At 42.2% G+C, this 22,292-nt stretch overlaps 1 protein-coding gene across 1 annotated transcript; it reads left to right on the top strand.

Annotated features, from left to right (window-relative positions):
* Positions 1-8,306: 8,306 nt before the first annotated feature.
* On the top strand, positions 8,307-15,435 carry LOC148138360 (uncharacterized). Its single transcript, XM_087981650.1, has 2 exons — positions 8,307-8,376; positions 14,519-15,435. The coding sequence occupies exons 1-2, from the start codon at positions 8,307-8,309 to the stop codon at positions 15,433-15,435; spliced, it is 987 nt and encodes a 328-aa protein (XP_087837776.1).
* The last annotated feature ends 6,857 nt before the right edge of the window (positions 15,436-22,292 follow it).

Here is a 22,292-nt window from a genome sequence, read left to right as displayed (position 1 = left end):
CAATACCATGCGCCCTAATTTTGCTCACTAACCTCCTATGTGGGACTTTATCAAAGGCTTTCTGAAAGTCCAGGTACACTACATCCACTGGATCTCCCTTGTCCATCTTCAGATTTACATCCTCAAAAAATTCCAGAAGATTAGTTAAGCATGATTTCCCCTTCATAAATCCATGCTGACTCTGACCTATCCTGTTACTACTTTCCAGATGTGTCGTAATGTCATCATTTATAATTGACTCCAGCATCTTTCCCACCGCTGAGGTCATACTAACTGGTCTATAATTTCCTGTTTTCTCTCTCGCTCCTTTCTTAAAAAGTGATACAACATTAGCCACCCTCCAATCCGCAGGAACTGATCCTGAATCTATCGAACTCTGGAAAATAATCACTAACGCATCCACAATTTCTCGAGCCACCTCCTTCAGTACTCTGGGATGTAGACCATCAGGCCCTGGGGCCTTATCAGCCTTCAGACCTAACAATCTCCCCAAAACCAATTCCTGCCTAATATAAATTCCCGTCAGTTCAGGTCCTTCAGCCAGCGTTACCTCTGGAAGATTGCTTGTGTCTTCCCCTGTGAACACAGATCTGAAGTACTAATTCAACTCTTCTGCCATTTCTTTGTTCCCCGTAATATATTCCCCTGTTTCTGTCTTCAAGGGCCCAATTTTAGTCTTAACCATTTTTTTTCCCTTTCACATACATAAAAAAGCTTTTACTATCCTTTATATCTTTGGCCAGTTTACCTTCGTACCTCATCTTATCTCTGCGTATTTCCTTCTTAGTAATCGTCTGTTGTTCTTTAAAAGCTTCCCAGTCCTCCGTTTTCCCACTTATCTTTACTATGTTATACTTTTTCTCTTTTGACTTTATATGTTTCTTAACTTCCCTCGTCAGCCATGGCCACCCATGCCTCCTCCTAGGATCTTTCTTCCTTTTTGGAATGAACTGATCCTGCATCTTCCGCATTATACCCAGAAATGTCTGCCATTGTTGCTCCACTGTCATCCCTACTAAGGTATTGCTCCATTTGAACTTTGGCCAGCTCCTCTCTCATAGCTCCATAGTTCCCTTTAATCAACTGAAATATTGTCGCTACCGATTGTACCCTCTCACTTTCAAATTGCAGATTGAAGCTTATTTTATTATGGTCACTACTTCCTAATGGCTCCTCCACTTCGAGGTCCCTGATCAATTCTGGTTTGTTGCATAATACCATATCTAGAATTACCTACTCCCTAGTAAGCTCCAGCACCAGCTGTTCTAAGAATCCATCTCTGAGGCACTCCACAAAGTCTCTTTCTTGAGGTCCAATACCATCCTGATTCTCCCAGTCTACTTCCATGCTGAAATTCCCCCATAACAACTGTAGTAACCAATTTCAGCTCCTTATTCAACTTATACCCTACATCAATATTACTGTTTAGGGGCCTGTAGAGGGTCCCTCCCAAGAGGGTCTTTCTACTCTTAGAATTTCTCAGCTCTATCCATACTGAGTCTACATCCCCTGATTCTAGGTCCCCCTCTGCAAGTGACTGAATATCATCCCTTTCTAACAGGGCCAACCCACCCCCTCTGCCCGTCAATCTGTCCTTTCGACAGTATGCATAGCCTTGAATATTCATTTCCCAGGCCATGTCCACTTGAAACCACGTCTCCGTTATCCCCACAATATCGTAGCTGCCAATTTCCAAAAGAGCCTCAAGCTCATCCATCTTATTTCTAATACTTCGTGCATTCATTATATAGTATTTTTAATTTGTTACTGCCATCACCCTTCCTATCAACCTCTATTTCACTCAGCCTTACGGCATGATCCCTTTTTGAGTTTTCTGCCTCATTGATACAGTCTTTCTTGACTTCCCTTGTTCTAACTTTCCCTTCAATTTCCTTCTTAAACATGCAGTTTTTTCCCCTCCACCCCCGCTACTTAGTTTTAATGTAGCTGTGTTGCAGTACCAAACCTGCCTTCCAGAATACTGGTCCCTAACCTATTAAGGTGCAAACCGTCTCTTTTGTATAATTTATACTTACCGCAAAACATACCCCAGTGATCCAAGAATTTAAATCCTTGCTTCCTACACCAGTTCCCCAGCCACACGTTCAAGTCCATTATCTCCCTGTTTCTGGCCTCACCAGCCCGAGGAACTGAAGCAAACCGGAGATAACCACTCTGGACGTCCTGCTTTTCAGCCTTCTTCCTAGTTCTCTTAAGTCCCGCTGTAGTATGTCGCTCCTCTTCTTCCCGACATCATTTTTGCCGACATGTACCACCACCTCTGGTTCTTCACCCTCGCCCTTGAAGATTTCCTGCACTCTGTCTGCGATGTCCTTAATCCTGGCACCAGGAATGCAACACACCATCCTTAAATCCCGCCTGTTGTCACAGAAACCCCGGTCAGTTCCTCTCACTATGGACTCCCCTATCACCACAGCTCTGTGCGATGTCCGACTCTTCCACTCTGCCTCTGTGCCAACTTTTGATTGACAGACCTGGCCACCTCGTGGACTGGCAGTGTCGTCTGTCTCTACTGTTTCCAAAAGATTCATTTTGTTCCTGACAGTTACTTCCCCCACGGTCTCTTGCACCTGTCTCCTCTCTGCCTTCCTCATCGTCTGCTCTCCTTTGCTCTCTTCTGGTATGGTCAGTGTAATAACCTCGCGGAAGGTCCGGTCCGGAAAGATCTCATTCTCTCGGATGAGCCGAAGGTCCTCGAGTTCTTTCATCAGTGCTGCAATATGCTCTGTCTGTAGATGAACGTGCACACACTTTCCACACTTATACGAGCCAGACACACCAGAGTCGTTGACCTCTCACTTCATCCACGTAGCACACTGAACCAGTTTGGCAGTCATGTCTTCACCCTCTACAACTGTGGCGTAATCACGTCACTCAACCACCTTGTAGAAGCCTCCTGAGCTAAAGACTCTCTCTTCTCTCAACAGGAACTTCTTATTCTCCACTGGTTTCTCAAGTACCATAGCCAGCATTCTTAGCTGCAACCCAACTACATTATTAAGAAGAATAAACTACATTTCTGGATGTGAGAATTTCTCTATTACTCTGACCACCACTTTACCATTTTTCAACACACTCTCCAAATTCATTTAATTCATGGAACACTGCTCTTCCCACTGTATGTTCCACATATTATCACAGTGTCTAGCAATACACATCTCCGCATCTCTCACCATCAAAGATTGACTTGCTCCTGTATATCTTAAAAATGTAATTTCTTTACCTGCTCCTCCTGGAATACACGAGGAAACCATGCTCTCGACAGTAAATTATTAAGTTGATCTGGCTCTTTCTTCTTCACCAACCTGAGCAGGTTTCGTATTGATTTGCAGCTTTTACAACTATACTTGCCTTCACCACTTCAACAAGACACACGGATTTATCTCATTTTCCCACATCTGTCTTCCCAGTACTTTTCCAAAACCACCAACACTGTGACTGCATGTGGCCTATTTACTGCAGTGAAAACATCTGAGCTTTTTCACTTGTCTTTCCACTTCACGAGTTTCCTTAATAAGGATAGCTAACTTTATTATCTTAATGAGATCTCCTTTTCCCTTAGCGCCTGACGATTTCTCCTTCTTCCAATGTCTATCCTTCATCAATTGAAATTGATGTTGGATGTGAAACTTTGATTTATGAACCAACTCAAAATCATCTGCCGTTTCCACCAGTGACTCTCTGCTCTTCTCTGCTCAAGTTCTCACTACTTCAGGGAATGAATTTTTGAACTCTTAGAGTCATAGTCATAGAGACATAGAGATGTACAGCACGGAAATGTACCCTTCGATCCAACTCCTCCATGCCGGCCAATCATCCTAACCAAATCTAGCTCCATTTGCCAGTATGTGGCCCATATCCCTCTAAATGCTTCCTATTCATATACCCATCCACGTGCCTTTTATATGTTGCCATGAACCTAGCCTCCACCACTCCCTCTGGCGGCTCATTCCATACATGCACCACTCTCTGTGTGAGAAACTTTCCCCTTACGTCTCTTTCATATCTTTCCCCTCTCACACTAAACCTATGTCCTCTCGCTCTGGACTCCCTCACTCCATGGAAAAGACCTTGTCTATTTACCCTATTCATGCCCCTCACGATTTTATAAATCTCTATAAGGTCACCCCTCAGTCTCCGATGCTCCAGGGAAAACAGCCCCAGCCTATTGAACCTCTCCCTATAGCGCAAATCTTCCAAACCGGGCAACATCTTTGTAAATATTTGCTGTACCCTTTCAAGATTCACAACGTGCTTCCTATAGCAGGGAGACTGCAATGGCACGCAATATTACAACAGTGGTCTAACCAATGTCCTGCAACGTGACTCCCCAAATCCTATACTCAATGCTCTGACCAATAAATCTTACGAATTAGTCGTTGATCTGAGGGTGACAGAAATCTGATCTCTGTTGAATGCTCTTATCCACCTATCAAATCTGCTCTGCTTCTTTCTTTCAAACTTAATGTATGTTTGACCAACTTCTGTCTTTTGATTCCTAAAATATTATCTCTAGAATTCTAGTACAAGCTCATATGCACTTAAGCTATTTTTCACGTCCTCATCTTCCTCAGATTCCTTCTCTGTTAGTGAATCAAATGCTCCGTTAGCTATACCAACCGACATGGTTTGGATTAACAATACCTGGTCACTGGCCAATTGATTTATTTAGCCACTTCCTCAAATGAAATTAAAAAGCTTCCACATCCTTCTTGTAAAACTTTCGCAATACTTGGATGTGTTAAATCTGATCCCCACCAGATCTTACGCCACGATGTGACTGAACTCAATCATTGTCCTGATTGCGACTCCTACATTACATTCGCCATTACGAGGCGACCTTGAGTTTTCGGTGACAAACTCCGAAATTCAAAACTCTCACTTTCTCCCTTTTTCTCTGCTCGATTATTTTTCTTTTCCATGCTTCATTTCTTTTTCATGTTCCGGCTGCTTCTTTTACAATTGAATTTCTGCCAATTCCAATGATTCTGATAGCATTCCAAGGAATCATAAATGTCAAGCTATTGCTGTAACTGCCTCTCTCCTATCTGCACGGCCAAAGGTGAACCCAGTCTGCCAATTTCAAAAGCTTTGCCTTCCCCACTTTGTGTAGATCTCTCGAAGTGACATCCTCCTACCCAGGAGACCTTTAGCGACTGGAATAGCCTTAGCTAAACAAGGCACGCCCTTTTCAAACTAAACAAATTCAATTCCCGGAAGGAGAACACCAACATTCATCACTCAATGCCAGGATGAAATCAAGGATAAAGTATCTAGCCTTCACTATCACCAAAAGCAGAGTGACAGCACTGGCTACCCCGTTATCAATCGTCCCACTCGCCATCACATCTCTGCTGTGGCTATGGTGGGGAGAAGTGGGAGGCTGATATTTTTAAACCACAACTGCAGAAAATGCTTCTGACACGAAATGTTGGAAGGCGTTTGGTAACACTATGAGAGATTATTACTGTCTTTCAATTCCTCTCCAGCAACACACAGTTTGCATTTTTTTTTAAAAATTCAATGTTGATAAATGCACAGGCTTGTGAGTAAACGGGTAATGATCTCTTCAAAAAACATAAGGGCAACTTTCAAAATCATTCAAAAATATATTATTAATAATGTAGTTCTTATTTTAAAGTGGGGAAAAATTCATACTCAGGTCATGGAATACAAATTATAAAATGAAGATGACTAAGTGATAATCATCTGCTCCTGTTATGATAAGCAGACATTACTGCAGTCTCAATAGAGGTTACTTTGTGACAGGGCCTCACGAAATAATGCTGAAGGACCACCTCTTGTAATATGGCCCTGGTGTGTTTGTGGAAAAGTAGACTGAATGTTCTTCCAGCATTGTCACTTTTATTTTTCAATTCTGGTTTTCTCATTGTGTCTCCAAGCAGTTTTGGAGGGAAACTCATTGAGAACACTGAAATCCACCATGAGTTTTGCAGAATAAAACCTACACAGGATGGGTATCTGAACAGGAAATGGTAGTGTGTATGTTAGAGAGAGAGAGAGCATGTGTGTGAGAGAGGGAGAGAGAATGTGTGTGTCTGAGGGAGATCGCGTGCGCATATGTATGTGTGTGAAAGAGATTGTGCGTGTGTGAGAGAGAGAGAGTGCGTATGAGTGAGATTGTGTCTGTGAAAAAGAGAATTTTGTAAGAGAGAGTGTTTTTATGTGTTCGAGAATGTGCGTGTGTTAGAGAGAGTGTGTATGAGAGAGAGGGAGGGTGTATGTGTGAGAGAATGGGAGGGAGAATGTGTGTGTAAGACAGTGTGTGTGCATGTGCATGTGTGTGAGAGAGTGCGTATGAGTGAGAGTGTGTGTGTGTGAAAGAGAGAGTTTTGTGTGAGAGAGTCTTTTATGTATTAGAGAATGTGTGTGTGTGTGTTAGAGAGAGTGTGTATGAGAGAAAGGGAGAGTGTGTGCTTTCATGTGTGTATGTGAGAGAGAGATTGTGCGTGTGTGTGTGTGAGCACGTGAAATCATGGGGAAGGGAGATATTGTGTTCTGTTATCAAATACAAGGAGCTTGTCAATGTGAAGCTTATATCTTGCCCATATATTTTCTCGGAGCTTTCTCTGCACCAGAACGTTGTTCTTTTTTCAAACATTCTCTCTCATGTAGGCCTGGGCCTTTACAGATCTGCTGTCAATGTTCAGTGATCACTTTCCATTCAAACACAGCTAGCTTGACATTACTTCTTGTTTATTTGTGCACACAGTACCCTGCCAATTTTGGTGGTTTCAATCCCCCTCGCCGCGACCCCAACATTCGACCAACTGGGACGAAAACATTTATAAGGTTTGATGGCCACAGTTTTGCGGTCACGTTTTCCTTTACACCCAGATCTCTGGTCAGAGAGAAAAGGAGAGGGACAAGGGTGGATGTAGGGAATAGTTGCCTTGAACGATTTAACTCTGTACAATCTTTATCTCCAGAATGGTCGAGACCTTGTGAGACGTTCAACGATTCGTCACGGTCTGATGTTAGCTCTGAAACAACAAAGGGGTACCTTGCTCAGGGCCATTTAGATTTTATAAGATGCAACGTTTGCATCATTAGCCCTTTCAACTATTACAGTCACATCTTCAACAGAGTCAGGAACTTGAATCAAGCAATGAATTTCCATATCGAAACTGAGCTGAACGTTGTTATATTATCTGAATTACAATTTTGCCAGTTGTCCTATAGAAACTTTGGAATCACATTAGTTACTACTGCCAACACTTTGGTCTATACAACTGACATAATTGTCTGCAATAATGTAAATGTGTCATTGTTATGTCTCCCCCAAGCTATTTACCTATATCCCATCTCACAACTTCGAGTTGAACTTCATCAGTTAATCGCTCTTGAAAGATTATTTGGATTTATAATATTTATATTACAGTCCATTAACGCCTTCTCTCTGACGAATATCGAAGCAATCACATGCAGGATATCGGGCTTTTCCACGCCAAGGATCGCTCTGCATTGATCATGTTCATCTCGCTCACCTCTTCGTGTTTGTCATTTCTTTATCTTTCTTAGTTTCGTTGCAGCAGCAATTCAAGAACGTTCCATCTCAGAAAGCTACAAGAAATAGCCGTTCAGCAATTGGCCATTTGGCCCCTCAAACTTGCTCCATCTTTCAATAGAATCATATCTGATTGGATACTCATCATGTCTATTTTCCCACCCTTTCCCCATAATGTTAGATTCCCCTCCTGATAAAGAATATCTCTTTCACAGCCTTCAATACACAGAGGGACACTGCCCCCACAGCTCCCTATGGAAAGGAGAACTGAACAATGGCAATAAATCCAGGTCATGCATGCTCTGCTAATTTCAAATGATGCTGGTCACAATTGATGATCAATTACTCAAATGTTCATGAAAAATATGCCCCATGTTATTGTCTGAATGAAGGATGCAATGGATGGCGCATGATTTGTCATGTTGACTAGAACTGAAAGGAAGCCAACATAACGACAGAGATCAACGGCTTACTGGGTGTGTGCAAACCAATATTAGTTCCTGTGATGTTGTTCCATTGGTTCGTTTTGGTGAAAGGTGTATCAGTTATTCAGCTGTGTCATCTCCTCATGGACACATGAGTGAAATGGAGCGGCAAAAAATCTCTTCAGTGAACGTTATTCTGATAATGTTGCATCACGTTTATTTTGCCCTCAGCTGGGGACAGATTGCTCTACAAATAATGACTATTGCCTGTCAGCAGATAAATTGCAAAGTGATGCCAACAATCGGGATACATTTCAGACATACCTCTGAGAATGGTGCAGTCAATAATAGTTCAGATGAAGATAATTTTCTACCCAATTCTCGCAGCCTTTGGCATTCCTGGTAAGTGAATAATATTCTGTTGTTTCACACATTCACTTGTCTCACACTGTGGCGTCACTCTCACCTATTTCACATGATTACTAAGCACAATGATACTGAGCACAAAGGGATATCTAACTCCCTGCTACTGTTTGTGTGACAGCTTTCGAACAATATGCTCAGTGAAGAGGTATGTACATCACATTGAAACATGGAAATTGTGGGTGGCACGGTGGCTGGTAATGCTACCTCATAACATCAGGGAACTTTGTTCAATTCCCACCTCTGGTCACGGTCTGTGTGGGGTTTGGGCATTCTACCCGTGTCTGCATGGGTTTCCTCCGATGCTCCGGTTTCCTCCCACAATCCAAAGATGTGCACGTCAGGTGAATTGCCAATAGTTTTAGGTGCTTTAGTCAGGGGTAAAGATATGCTAGGTGATGGATCTGGCTGGGTTACTCTTCAGTGGGTCGGTGTGGGGATAAATGGGCAGTTTCCATACTGAGGAGATTGTAATCTAAATGGGGGGTGGAGGAGGCGATTCGGTCCTTCAGATAAGAGTACATTCGTAAGTGTGAGCTTTCACCAACTTTCGTGGGCATAAATCAGCGACCTCCTCTTTTCAGGGAGAGCAAGGTATTCAATAAAACAACTTGAATATTCTCTCTTATTGCAAACGGAATGGGGTATAAAGTAGAGAGATGTTTCTGAAGTGATACAAAGCATGACAGAGTCTGAACATGGACTACTGCATAACTATTTTGGTCCCATTAACTAAGAAGGGATGATTTTACTTTGGACACAGATCAAAGGTAGTTCACTCAATTGAATTCAGAGATTAGTCTTTTGGAGAAAAATTCATCCTATACTCTCTGGGACATTTAAAGAGTGAGGGGAGAAATGTTCAAAGAATATTGGATGTGAAACAGAATCAGCAGAGTAGCTGCAGAGAGGATGTTTCATCACGTGGGACAATCTGGAATGAGAGGTCACAGTTTTAGAATGAAGGAGAGCAGTTTTAAAATGAAGTTAATTAAGTATTTACTTAATCAGTGCAATTCACATCGGTGGTGTGCAGTATGTGTTGGGACAATGTACAACTTTAAGGAAGGAGGAAGATTTTTGGTAAGTCATGTGTTGAGGGGAGATGGAGAGTCGGCATTAAAGTGGCTATTGAGGGGGTCCGGTCCTGATTGCATCAAAGGATTGAACAGGTCTCAGTGCCGGAACATCCAACTTCTGCACCAATTCTTCATTTTTTTAACAAGATCCTTGTCTCCTCAGTGACTTCACATCTTTTAGAACGTACCTCCAACTGAACACAATATTCCAAATGAGGTGAAAGCAGTGCCTGACACTCATTGAACATAAGCTACATGCATCTGTACTCTACTTCCCCCAGCAATGAACCGTGGATGTGTGGTGATTTACAAACCACTGTCTCAACTTATCCTGGAAATGATTTGGAGGTGTCCATGTTGGACTGGGGTGGACAAAGTTAAAAAATCACACAATACCCAGTTATAGTCCAACAGGTTTATTTGGAAACAGGAGCTTCTCCTAACAGTGCTCTGAAATCTAGTGCTTCCAAATAAACCTGTCGGATTACCACCTAGTGTTGTGTGATTTTATACTTTATCCTGCCAATGTCAGCGACGCATCCACCCAGATCCCTCTTCATCGGAATTGCATTACAACAGACTGTGTACTCATACATTAGTTTGTGTTCATTCAATCAATTGATTTTTTGATCATTCTACACCAGCTGTTTTGATTTAAGAATTCTATGTAATAAGTAACCGTGAGGTACACAGGGGCCAGCGACACAACATGAGCAGGGATAAAGTGATGGGCGATGTTACAAGATCAAAAGAGTCCTTGTTCTCTTTAGGATATGATTTGGTGTTGTGCTGGCGTGTACAAAATTAAAAATCACACAACACCAGGTCGTCGTCCAACAGGTTTAACTGGAACACTAGCTGAAAGTATACCAAGTTAAAAATCACACAACACCAGGTTATAGTCCAATAGGTTTATTTGGAAGCACTAGCGTTCAGAGCGCTGCTCCTTCATCAAAAGGTTGTACAGTCTAAGATTGGACGACACAGAATTTATAGCAAAAGTTTACCGTGTGATGTAACTGAAATTATATATTGAGAAAAAACGGCATTGCTTGTTAAGTCCCCCATCTTTTGGAATGGGCATGTTGGTTTCAGTTACTTCATATGCAAATGCAAGAACTTTCCTAAAGCCTTTTTCAATATGTAATTTCTGTTACATCATACGGTAACCTTTTTCTGCCAATTCTGTGCTGCAGGATCTTATACTCAACAACCACCTGATGAAGGAGCAGCGCTCTGAAAGCTAGTGCTTCCAAATAAACCTGTTGGACGATAACCTGGTGTTGTGTGATTTTTTTACTTGGCATACTTTAAGCTAAAAAGAGTTTTCTGAATTTTTAAAATAAATTTAAAATACAGCCACAGAGCCACAGCAGCCGGAACAAAGCAGCTCAGAGACAGGCTGTTCCAAAATGGATCCTTGCAGCAATTGGCTGTTAAATGGATACCTGAGTTTTGGTTGCCGTTTTGACGGTAATTCCAAATTAATCAATTAATTGAAATGATGCTCAAGATGCGAAAAGCGAACTGAGTTAGAATTTATTGTATTGACAAGATCGGACTAATGACAGGGAATGATGTTGGGGGCATATAAAAGCAAGGCATGTTGATAATTGGTCAGAGTGATTGCCATTATATCACAGTGCAACTGCCGTAAAGCCAGAGAGCTAACTGCCCGTCACCATCTTGCTCTCATAGAAATTAGAACGCACTGTTTATCAAAAGGTATGTTTCCATGTAAAAGCAGTAGAAAGAAAGAAGACCACCTGGGGAGATCAGCAAACAGAAGACTGAAGGTAGCGGAGAAGACAGAAATTGTGTGGACTTGATAATAAGTTAATGTAATGTTTGATAAGTGTATGATAGAAACACATATTTATAGAATTGGGGGACAGACAAGAATTGCTTAAGAAGTGTGCTCAGTGTGTTAATAGTTTTGTTTAGTGCTCACTTTAGAGCGAGATAAACAAATAGTTATTTTTCTTTAAATAGAAGAAATTAGGAGTTCTCAACCATTCACTCACACTTTGAATAAAATATGAGTTGAGGCGAGCTTTTCTGCTGTTTTAGTTTTCATTAACAAAGGAGTTCCATCTCTGCATCATAAAAAGTGTACACAGTTTTTTTTCACAAATTCGTGTGAATCGATGCTCTTTGGGGTAGAACACAGAAACATTGAAAATGGGTACAAGAGTCGTCCAATTAGCCCTTCGATCCTGACCCACCATGCAATAGAATCATGGCTGATATACAAATTCACTAGCCCATTCCTGCCGTTTCTCCATACCTCTGTATCGCTTTAGACACAGGGCCACATCCAGCTCCCTCTAGAATATATCCAGTGAACTGTCCACAGCAGCTTCCTGTGGGAGAAAATTCCGTAGGTTCACAACTCCCTGAGTGAAGAACTTCAAATTCATCTCATTCCTAAATGGCTTACTATTTATTCTTATACTGTGAATATCTCTGTAATACAGGATAATCAAAATAAAACACCATTTCACGGATGTGCAGCTGAGGGAATAGAAGACGCATGTTCATAGTGTGTAATGTTCAAGGATATGTTCATACTCATATTAAGAAAATGAGTACACACAAAAGGAAAAGGAATTTAGAACAACGTAACTATTGGGAAACAACCAAATAATGAATACAGTACCTTTTCCTAACTAGTTGTTTCAATACAGTAACATTCCATAAGTAGACCAAATAAAAAGGCATACTCAGACACAGTTTCTTATATACAGTTCTCTAATGCAGCAAGATAAAGCAGCCGGAAAGTTTTCACAGATATTAGCAGCTGGAATCATTCACTCAAGCTTCCAACTCTTCTGAGACCCCACACAGCTTCTGATTTACTGAAAACACCAAAACCCCAGATCTCTGGATCAGTGAGAGCTGGACACTCCCAGATTCAGACTGCTCCCTTTGATCCAACTGGAAAGCAATACCCCAAAAGCATCACAAGTTGATTTCTGAATTGGTCTTCAAGTAGCCAGACGGGCAGCGCTATCCTACACCCAACGCACAAACAAAAAAATAACCAAGAGACAATAACCTTTTGAAGTGAGAGTATTGTCACACCGTGTGATCTGAAACCCAACAAGTTACAATCTCTGGTGACAGTGATATTGTGGAATGTGGAAACAGTTTAAGCAAGCTTTTTTTTTATGTTTTCCATTTATTCCTTAATGTGTTTGTCCGGATGTTTTGGTGTCAGAATACAGGTTATAATTAGAGAGGATTGGGGTTAAAACCGAGGTATTATTTAGATTATTTTGCTGCTTAAAACTGCTCTGCTGGTTTAAGGCATGTTTACTAAATTGTTTAGTCTTTTGTTTGAGCAAAAGGCCTGGTGTTTCTTATTGGATTAATCATAAAAGTCGAACACTGGCGATTCGAAAAGACTATTCAGGGACCGTTGAGGTCAATTTTGAGGATCATTAAGCATCTTCATTTTACTGTGTTGTAAATGCAAGAATAGGAAATCTGATTTGATTTGGCTGTCACTCTTTGTATCTGCATAAATGTGATCCATTTTCAGGACAGCTTCTATCACACATTTTGAGTTAATTGCCATGATGTGGAGGTACTGCTGTTGGACTGGAGGGGGCAAACCAAGTGGTCCCACATGTTATGGATCAGGCCGGACCCCATCAGAACACTGGAACAAATTAGCCCAGACTCTAACTTTCCTCATTGTTTTATGCAGATGTATTGTGAATATTACAGAGGAGATGCAGCTGATCAAACCACTTACTTTTAAACAAAGCAGAATTTATTTACAAGAGTTCTGCTCTTCTTGCTTTTGGAAGGATGTTGTGAAAATTGAAAATGTTCAGAAAACATGAAAAGGATGTTGACCAGTTTGGAGTCTTTGAGATATAAGTAGAGGCTGAATAGGCTGAGGCTGTATTCCCCGGAGCGTCAGAGGCTGAGGGGTGACGTGTCGAGCTTTATAAAATCCCGAGGGCCATGGATAGAGTAAAATGACAGGGTATATGTTTAAGGTCAGATGGACAAGATTTTAAAAAGACCAAATATGCAACATTTATCACGTCGATGCTGCGTGGAATGAGCCGCCAGAGGCATTGACGAAGGCTGGTAAAATTACAAAATTTAAATCCAACTGGATGGATATATGAATAGGAAGGGTTTACAGGGATATGGGCCAAATGCTGGCATTTGGAATTCAATTTATTGAGGGTACTGGGTCAGACTGGACGTATTGACCAAACGGTCTGTGTCCGTCCTGTAGCTCTCTGTGACTCTAATTACCGAATTAAATACAAACAGAAGAGAGCAGAATACTGACTAACGTCACCAAACCCAACACAGCATCCCAATGTAATGATGTTGTCACCAATACTTGCAACAGTCCCTAAAACACCCCTTGACATAAAAATTAAAGTCAAACACAGGGTCTTACAGGAGAGATGTCAGAGAGAGAAGAGTCTCAGCATGGATGTGCTTCTTTGGTTTCAGCAGCTTTTAGAAGAGCCTGATGCTTTCAGTGAACAGCCAGACCAAACCAAACCAGAGAAATGTTGAGCTGGGATAACTGGACATTTTGCTTTCATTGTACAAGAGTTTTTTTTAACATATAAACACTTGAAAGTCTTTTTCCTGAGGCAATATCTGTTTGCCGTAATCACACTGGCCCTATAACCCATCAAAGTACAGACTTTTCAGGACCTGTGTTTTCACAACCATCCGAAAAAAAATACAACCAAACCTTGTCAAAGGAGCAGCATCATCACTCATATTCCAGTCCAACAGGTTTGTTTGAAATTCCAAAACTTCAGAGCACGGCTACTTCATCAGGTCAAGTCAGCGTGCTGGAAACAAGTCAACTCAGTCCCTTCGTTCTCACCATACAGAGATTTATTTTCCCATAATGCACTTTCCAAACTCCATTTATTTAATCAATATTATCATTCTGAAGGATTCTGCATCGCAAATCTTTCAGTAGTTCACCACACTGTTTGTTGGCTTTTATTCCGAGAAATTCTGCTTATGCCTTCTATCCATTTGCCTTACAGCGAACCTGTTGACAATGGTCATTCTCTCTCGAGGAAACTGCGGCCTTTCCACTTGTACCTCTGCCTACATGGTGGCCATGGCAACAGCAGCTTTTCTGGTCATGATCTTCAACGTAACTGCGTTTCGCATTTTCAGTTACCACTTTGCACATTCGTTTTTGTCCTACACTGGAGTTTGTAAGTTTATGATCTACATGAGCTCAGTCACACTGTTAATGGTGGTATGGTTCACAGTCTTGTTCACATTTGATCGATATGTAGCGATATGTTGCGAGAGGCTGAAAACAAAGTATTGCAGAGTTAGAATAGCAGCTGCAGTGATAGTGATCACCACTGCCCTGGTTTCCCTGGAGAACATACCCTTTTGGTTTGCATATGAACCTGAGCAAGCAATTGGTCATTTAAAGTGGGGCTGTCGCACTAAGTTGAACTTCTTCACTTCACCATGGGGTACAGCATTCTCCTGGTTACAAAGTGTTTGTGTTCCTTGGCTTCCATTTTCTTTGCTACTCACATTTAATTGCTTGACCATCAGACGTATTGTCGTCGCCAATAGGTCTCGCAGAGCTGTCCGGGGAAGCAATAGTGAGAGTCAAAGAGACCCAGAGATGGAAGGTCGAAGAAGGTCCATTATTTTACTCTTCACGATATCGGGAAGTTTTATTCTTCTCTGGCTGACAGCAGCTGTGAGCTTCTTATCTTCGAGGATAACGAACGCTACACATTATCGAGGTGATCACACAGCTCCTGCCTACATTGCCACTGAAACTGGCTACATGCTCATGTATTTGAGTTCATGCACTAACGTGTGCATTTATACAGCCACACAAAGGAAATTCAGGGAAGAACTGAAGAAGGTTTTGACATTCCCATTGTCCTTTATTCTGATGTTGTTCAGTCGAAAGAAAAAGTTATAAAATTTTAACACTGTCACACTCTCTTTTGCCTTCCTCGACCTCCAAAAGTTCTATAGTGGGGAAATAAGTCCCGCATATCTTACTTTCTCTTAATGAAAACAGGATACTTGAAGAAAAAATGAAAACTGTTGGGTTATATGATATTTTGGAAGTTACTCGCATCAATGAAAGAAAACAAGTGAAATTTGTTACAGTGTGTGAGCACCTTTCAAATTATCTTGACATGAAGCAGGAGGATTCTAGTCTAATAAACGCAGACCTTCTGATCTCACATCAATTCATTTCTCTTTCCAGCTGAGATCACGAAGAACGCCTTGCCATCTCAAACCTGCCCCCTATCTGCAGCACAGTGAATCTCAAAGTCATCTCAACCAATGTGGGTGGAGCTGATTGACCTCTTGGACGATGGTGCATTTAGGATTAAAGGGATATTTGTGGATGAGTGCATGGGGCTGGGACTGATGCAGTTGGATTTTCTTCCGTGGGACAGGGAATAATACAGATAAAAATTATTTTTTTTATTTCAAAAATATACTTTATTCATAAATACTTTGATGAATTATACAACTGGACATGCCATACATATGTAAACATTCCATTTCTTTGCATACCAAAACAGAGTAAACATTCCTATTTACAGGTCGGTACATTACATTTTGAGCTGAGGTGCCAGCGGAGCCCAAATGACTACGTGGGCCCCCTGTTCTTCTTAGGCAGGCAGATGTTACACAGTGGTCTTTTCCCACTGTGCCTTGGCAGCAGCTGCCCCAAGCTTCAGCGCGTCCCTCAACACATAGTCCTGGACCATGGAATGTGCCAGTCTGCAACACTCAGTCGGGGTCAACTCCTTCAGCTGGAGGATCAGCAGGTTTCGGACTGCCCAGAGAGCGTCCTTCACCGAGTTGATAATCCTCCAGGCACAGTTGATGTTCGTCTCGGTGTGCGTCCCGGGGAACAGGCCGTAGAGCACGGAGTCCCGCATCACGGCGCTGCTCGGGATGAACCTCGACAAACACCACTGCATTCCTCTCCAGACTTCTTCTGCATAGGCACATTCCAGAAGGAGGTGTGTGACAATCTCGTCCCCCCCGCAGCCGCTTCGACGGCAGCGTGTGGTGCAGCAGAGAGTCCGGGCGTGCATACAGGATCTCACAGGCAGAGCCCTTCTCACCACCAGCCAAGCCATGTCTTGGTGCTTGTTGGAGAGTTCTGGCGATGAGGCATTCTGCCAAATGGCTTTGACAGTCTGCTCAGGGAACCGCTCGACAGGATCCGCCCTCTCCTTTTCCCGAAGCGTCTCGTGGACACTACATGCTGACCACTTCCTGATGGACTTGTGGTAAAATGTGTTTTTCTTCATAAATTTCTCCACGAAGGACAGGTGGTACGGAATGGTCCAACTACTTGGAGCGTTCCACGGCAGCGAGGCCAGGCCCATCCTTCACAACACCGGGGACAGGTAGAACCTCAGTACGTAGTGACACTTGATGTTTGCGTGCCGGGGATCCACGCACAGCTTGATGCAGCCACACACAAAGGTGGCCATCAGGGTGAGGGTGGCATTGGGCGTGTTTTTTCCCCCATTGCACCGGTCTTTGTACATTGTGTCTCTTCGGACCCGGTCCATCTTTGATCTCCACACGAAGTGGAAGATGGCCCGGGTGACTGCGGCAGCACAGGTTCTGGGGATAGGCCAGACCTGTGCCACGTATAACAATACTGAGAGTACCTCACACCTGATGACCAGGTTTTTTCCCGCGATGGAGAGCGACCGTTGCTCCCATCTGTCTAGTTTCTGTCTCATCTTCCTGATCCGCTCCTCCCAGGTAAAATACAGATAAAAATGATTACTCCAGCTGATTGAATCTGAAATTTAATAATTGCAGGAGCAGTGGTTCCAGCAGCAAGTTATGCCCGGGAGGTGCACCTTCATGTCAACGTGATTTGAATGTTGCCCACACACTGGAACATTCGCAGTATGGGTTGTGAATCGTTACACAAACAGGCGTTGGATCTATTTAGTAACATTTGTCATAATGTACACTATCAGCTTTCACCTGTTTGGGTAAGTTAAGAATGCTCCACCTGCCACACCAAAAGTGAATCATGGGCTGTGTAAATGTGAGTGATGCGATGACCCATTGTTCCTCATATGCCATGGTTCCTGTCATACAGTACAGCCCTTCAGGGTTCAGAATGGTCAGTGAATTGGTGGCATGAAAATGGTCTGAGTTTGTAAAAAAGAGGCCATCATATCAAAGTTAGAGGCTATTTTTAATTGAACAGCTCTGAATGGACAATCCCGAGTATGCCATGCATGAAATTAACTTCCAATTTAAGATTCTCAGGAGAACTGTCAATGTGACCAATTGTTATTGCTGGAAGCTTTGGAAACATGGACATCCTTTTTGCAAAAGCATTGGAGATGTCCGAACTCTGTATTATTGTGATATCAGTAAAATAATGTGTGGCAGTAGATTGTATTGGGATTCTCCATGGTAATGCATGGAACATGCTGATCGCACTTCTCAATTGGTCAACCACACTTTCCCATGTTGTCAGCTAAATAACCAGTAGTTCTGCTGTTAAACTATTCATCCAGGCATCCAGGAACTCTTCTGTCCACTTGAACTAAAATCACACCACGGCAAATGATGGAATATGAATTCAGTGACAATCTGGAGTTATGATGCAGCAGGTCAAAGCCCTCTGTTATTTAAAAACAATCACCCAGAAAAGCTTGCTTCATCTCGTAATCAGTTACAATGCGATTGAGTGACGGAGGGCTGCTGGTTTGGGTGGCACGGTGGCTCTTTGGTTACCCCTGCTGCCTTACAGAACTAGGGTCCCAGGTTCAATTCCAGCCTCGGGTGACTGTCTGTGTGTGGAGTTTGCACATTCTCTCCGGTTTCCTCCCACAGTCCAAAGACGTGCAGGACAGGTAAATTGGCCGTGCTAAATCGTCCATAGTGTTAGGTGCATTAGTCAAAGGGAAATGGGTCTGGGTGGGTTACTCTTCAAAGGGTTGATGTGGACTGGTTGGGCCGAAGGGCCAGTTTCCACGCTGTAGGGAATCTAATCTAAAAAAAGATTCCCACTACTTAAAGAAAAAATAATTTATTTTCCTTTCTCTAATATTAAATACTGAACAGTATGTATGAAAAAATCCGAACTCCTTTGTTCTTAACTACTTACTATCTGACCCCAACTGTATAAAACAATTGCTGTTCAATAATACACTTATTAAACATTACACTCGCTTAATGTCAAGTCCACACAATCTCTCTCTCTCCCCCCTGTCTTCAATGTTCCAGCTGCTGATCTCCCTTCGTTGTGATATTTCTTTGTACTGCTAGTACGTTTAACGTGAAAATGTACCTTGGATAAGGAGTATTTTCTAATTTCTTTGAGAACAATTTGTTAGATGGGCAGTTAGCTCTCCGCTCTACAGCAGTTGCTTGGCTGATTTGTGGCCTCAGCAGTGCCCACATCCTACAAACAAATTTTAAAAAGGACAAAATTATTTACTGGTAGTGTGCAATAGATGTAAAAGGTATACCAGTGCAGTTTGATGAGGATCAAATTGGATCAGGTTGCATATGCTGAAACCTCTGGGTAAATTGATATCCAGCAATGAGTAATGTTCCTTTCCAATTTTACTGATAAAGTAGTTACAATGTTTGACAGAATGTGGAGCTATCCGTACAAAGGAAATGAATGGGACAAATTGGGTTAGTCCCTCACACAGATGCAATTAGCAGCATCACCTCATTCTGTTCAATTTTGTTAGAAAGGACAGCCATGGCGATGCTGCTCAGAATGACATTGTGGCAGAATGGAAGCAAGAAGGTGTTGAGTATCCAGTCTGTTTCCTCAAGCTTTATGTGTGTCATGTACACCTCAGTTACACGTCCTCTCAATCTTCCCAAATCCTTAAAGCGCCTGCCTAAACTGCTCAATCTCACTTCACAGGACAAACTCCTGATCACTGCAATCAATCCGGTAACCCTGCTCTGACCTGCACTCAAGTCTAATTCCATCCCAGCCATACACACTGCCAGAAATGGCTGTGCTGGCCAGATTATTGAGTATATGTAAAGCAGACATGGATACGTTCTTGACATTGTCAAGCAGAAAGAAAAGTTTATGGCGGGGGGGGCGGGGAGTGGGGAAATGGGATTGAGAAACCTTTCAGCCAGCATAGAATGATGGAGCAGACTCGATGGGCCAAATGGCCTCATTTCGGCTCCTATGTCTCAAGGTCTTCTTGTTTTATGCTTAATGTTATCACTAAGCATTTTCTGCAGTTAGCTTTAATTGGGTTGAAACACAGATCAAGTCAAAATTGGGCGCATAAAGAATGTTTCAGTAAATTAACGTCCAGTTGAAAATCTCCTCCCATTAATCTGTAACTGTATCCAAATGCTGTATCCAAATGATGTAATTGCTACTTTACGGCTCTTTTCTCCTTCTCATTACAGTATGCGCCATCAAGATGTAAAATGTTGGGAAAATGAGTGTCGTTTCTTGTCTTAAATGCAAACATTGAATGTAATTTTGTTCTGATCTCTTGTCAAGTTGCAATCCCCTTGATCCTAATCTGCCCTCTAGTGGGTTCAGAGCATATTACTTCAGAATTCTTCCTGGCAGTTAATTGAAATTTCTGTTTAAATAAAGACTCTTTCTGCTTCCAATTGATGATGGAAATAAGAGTACTAATTCCAACCTCTTGCATAATGTGATAATCAGTCCTATTTTCTTCCCTTGCTCATTGACAAATTTCAGTACTGCAACAGGAAATCTGTACACCACAATCATTATATTTCACATTTCTTTCTTTCTTCTGAACCAGGGTAAGTGTTAATTGCATCCCAGTAACTTTATCCTCTCTTAGTTCCCCAGCGTGCCTACTTGTCCCCCTGAGAAGGTGATGTCGAGCTGACTTCTTGAATTGCTGTTGTCCATGTACAACTGGTCGACACACAATGCCCTTCGGTCAAATTCCTGGAATTCACTCCCTGACAAACCTAAGGCCACGGGGGGTATATTTCCAAGTCAGAATCGTCACCAGCTTGGAGGACAACTTGCAGAGGTTGGCATTCCCATGTATCTGCAGCCCTTGTCCTTCTAGATGTTGGTTGTTATGGGTTTGCCAGGTGTCTGAAGAACCCTCAGTGCATGCTGTAGACAGTATACACTGCAGCGAATGGGAAAGTGAATCAAACCACATCCTTCGCTATCTGTTCATAATAGATAAAGTGCACACAGCACTCAGCGACAACATCCTGCCTTATAATTTCTTGAGTCGATACAATTTCTTCCTGTGTCTTAACATCCTCCTCTGCTTTAGGTCTGCCATCGTCTTAACATGTTTCGGTCAGACCTTTTTCCCTCTTAATGTGACCTCCAATCATGTTCTTGACCATTTTTGTTAGTGAATCAAGCAGCATTCACATGGAGAACTACTGTTGCATTAAAGTAATGTCACTTAAAGGCATTGTTTTCTAAACCTGTAACTTTATCAAATTGCATTTTGGTTCAGATTTCCACTTTAGTGATCATTGTGACTTCCCATCACTTGAGATTCGTTATGATATAAAATAGTGGGAATTGTTACCCTTCTCCTTTTCAAAGAACGCATTAATGGCATCAATAAAGTGAAGCACTGGAAAAGGCACAGCAGGTCAGGTAGCATCTGAGGAACATGAGAGTCGACATTTCTTGCATAATCCTTCATTCCGATCTTCACAAGACTGAAGTCTTCCTTGATCTTTTGTTATATGTGTTGAGTTAAACTGATGTCTGCTGAATATATGCTTTTCACAAGCTTTAATTTTACCGAAATTCAATTTGGTTTGTTTCACATTATTATCTTAAAGATCTTTAAATATTCTCGCCACTTTCGTCTTTATCAAAATATGACAACTTCTTCTTTCAAAGCAGCCATTAAATCCAATGATACGATGACCTTTGCCAGAGTGAAATCTGCTCAGTCTTTCATTATGAAGTAACCTGTTTGACTGCTCCACGTAAAGTTCAAATAGTCTGCCCTGTAGTGGATGGAGAGCACATTGTGTCAGAAAGTTTACTGACGTTCAATTAAAACAAAAAAATTGTGATTTCTTTGTGGTACATTCTGTTATTTCGAAACTGCAGTCCCTGTTCCCAGTCCAAATAAACTCAAAATAACTGAATGGAAAGAGAAACGGATATGTGCACGTGAGATGGTTCTCTCTTTCTAAGTCTGGGTTAAATTTTAGCTTATTTATATAAACTTGAAAAAACATATGGCTTATTTTCATTGTAATTCTGTGACAATCTGTCTGCAATAAAGCGAAATTCCTAAACAAACTGTCGCATTGATTCTGAGGTCTGATCCTGGATTATAACACTGACCGGGTGGTCGGGATATTTGGCATTTGGCATTTGGAAGTTGCTCATTGGAGTGAGAAGTGGGGGCAAATGGCAAGATGCCAACTAGTGGGTACTGCAAGTTGAGGGGCAGAAAAATCAGGGGAGGGGCAAATAATGTTCGTGTGGAGGGCGCAGGGAGTACTGGCACACTGGAAGTATTTGCTGTCTAGTGAGGGGGGAGGGGTTCCCACAAGCACATGTACCTCATTCTCCCCCTGCTGATGGGGGGGTGTCACTGTAGGACAGGAAGGAGACAAAGAGGTGGACGTTTCACAAGCAGAAAGGACACTGCATGGGGAGAGAGGAACAATTCACTGGGCATGGTGTTAGGATAGTGGGTGAGACACAGAGAGGAAGACAGGGAGACACATACAGTGAGGAAGACAGAGTCGGAAAAGGGAAGAAACAGAGAGAGAGAGAGACTGAAGACAGAGACAACGGGG

This window comes from Chiloscyllium plagiosum, unplaced genomic scaffold (assembly GCF_037043375.1).
Source record: "Chiloscyllium plagiosum isolate Xiang-an unplaced genomic scaffold, Cpla_swu_hap1 HiC_scaffold_40, whole genome shotgun sequence".
NCBI lineage: Eukaryota > Metazoa > Chordata > Chondrichthyes > Orectolobiformes > Hemiscylliidae > Chiloscyllium > Chiloscyllium plagiosum.
This window is presented reverse-complemented; position numbering and strand designations above follow the sequence as displayed.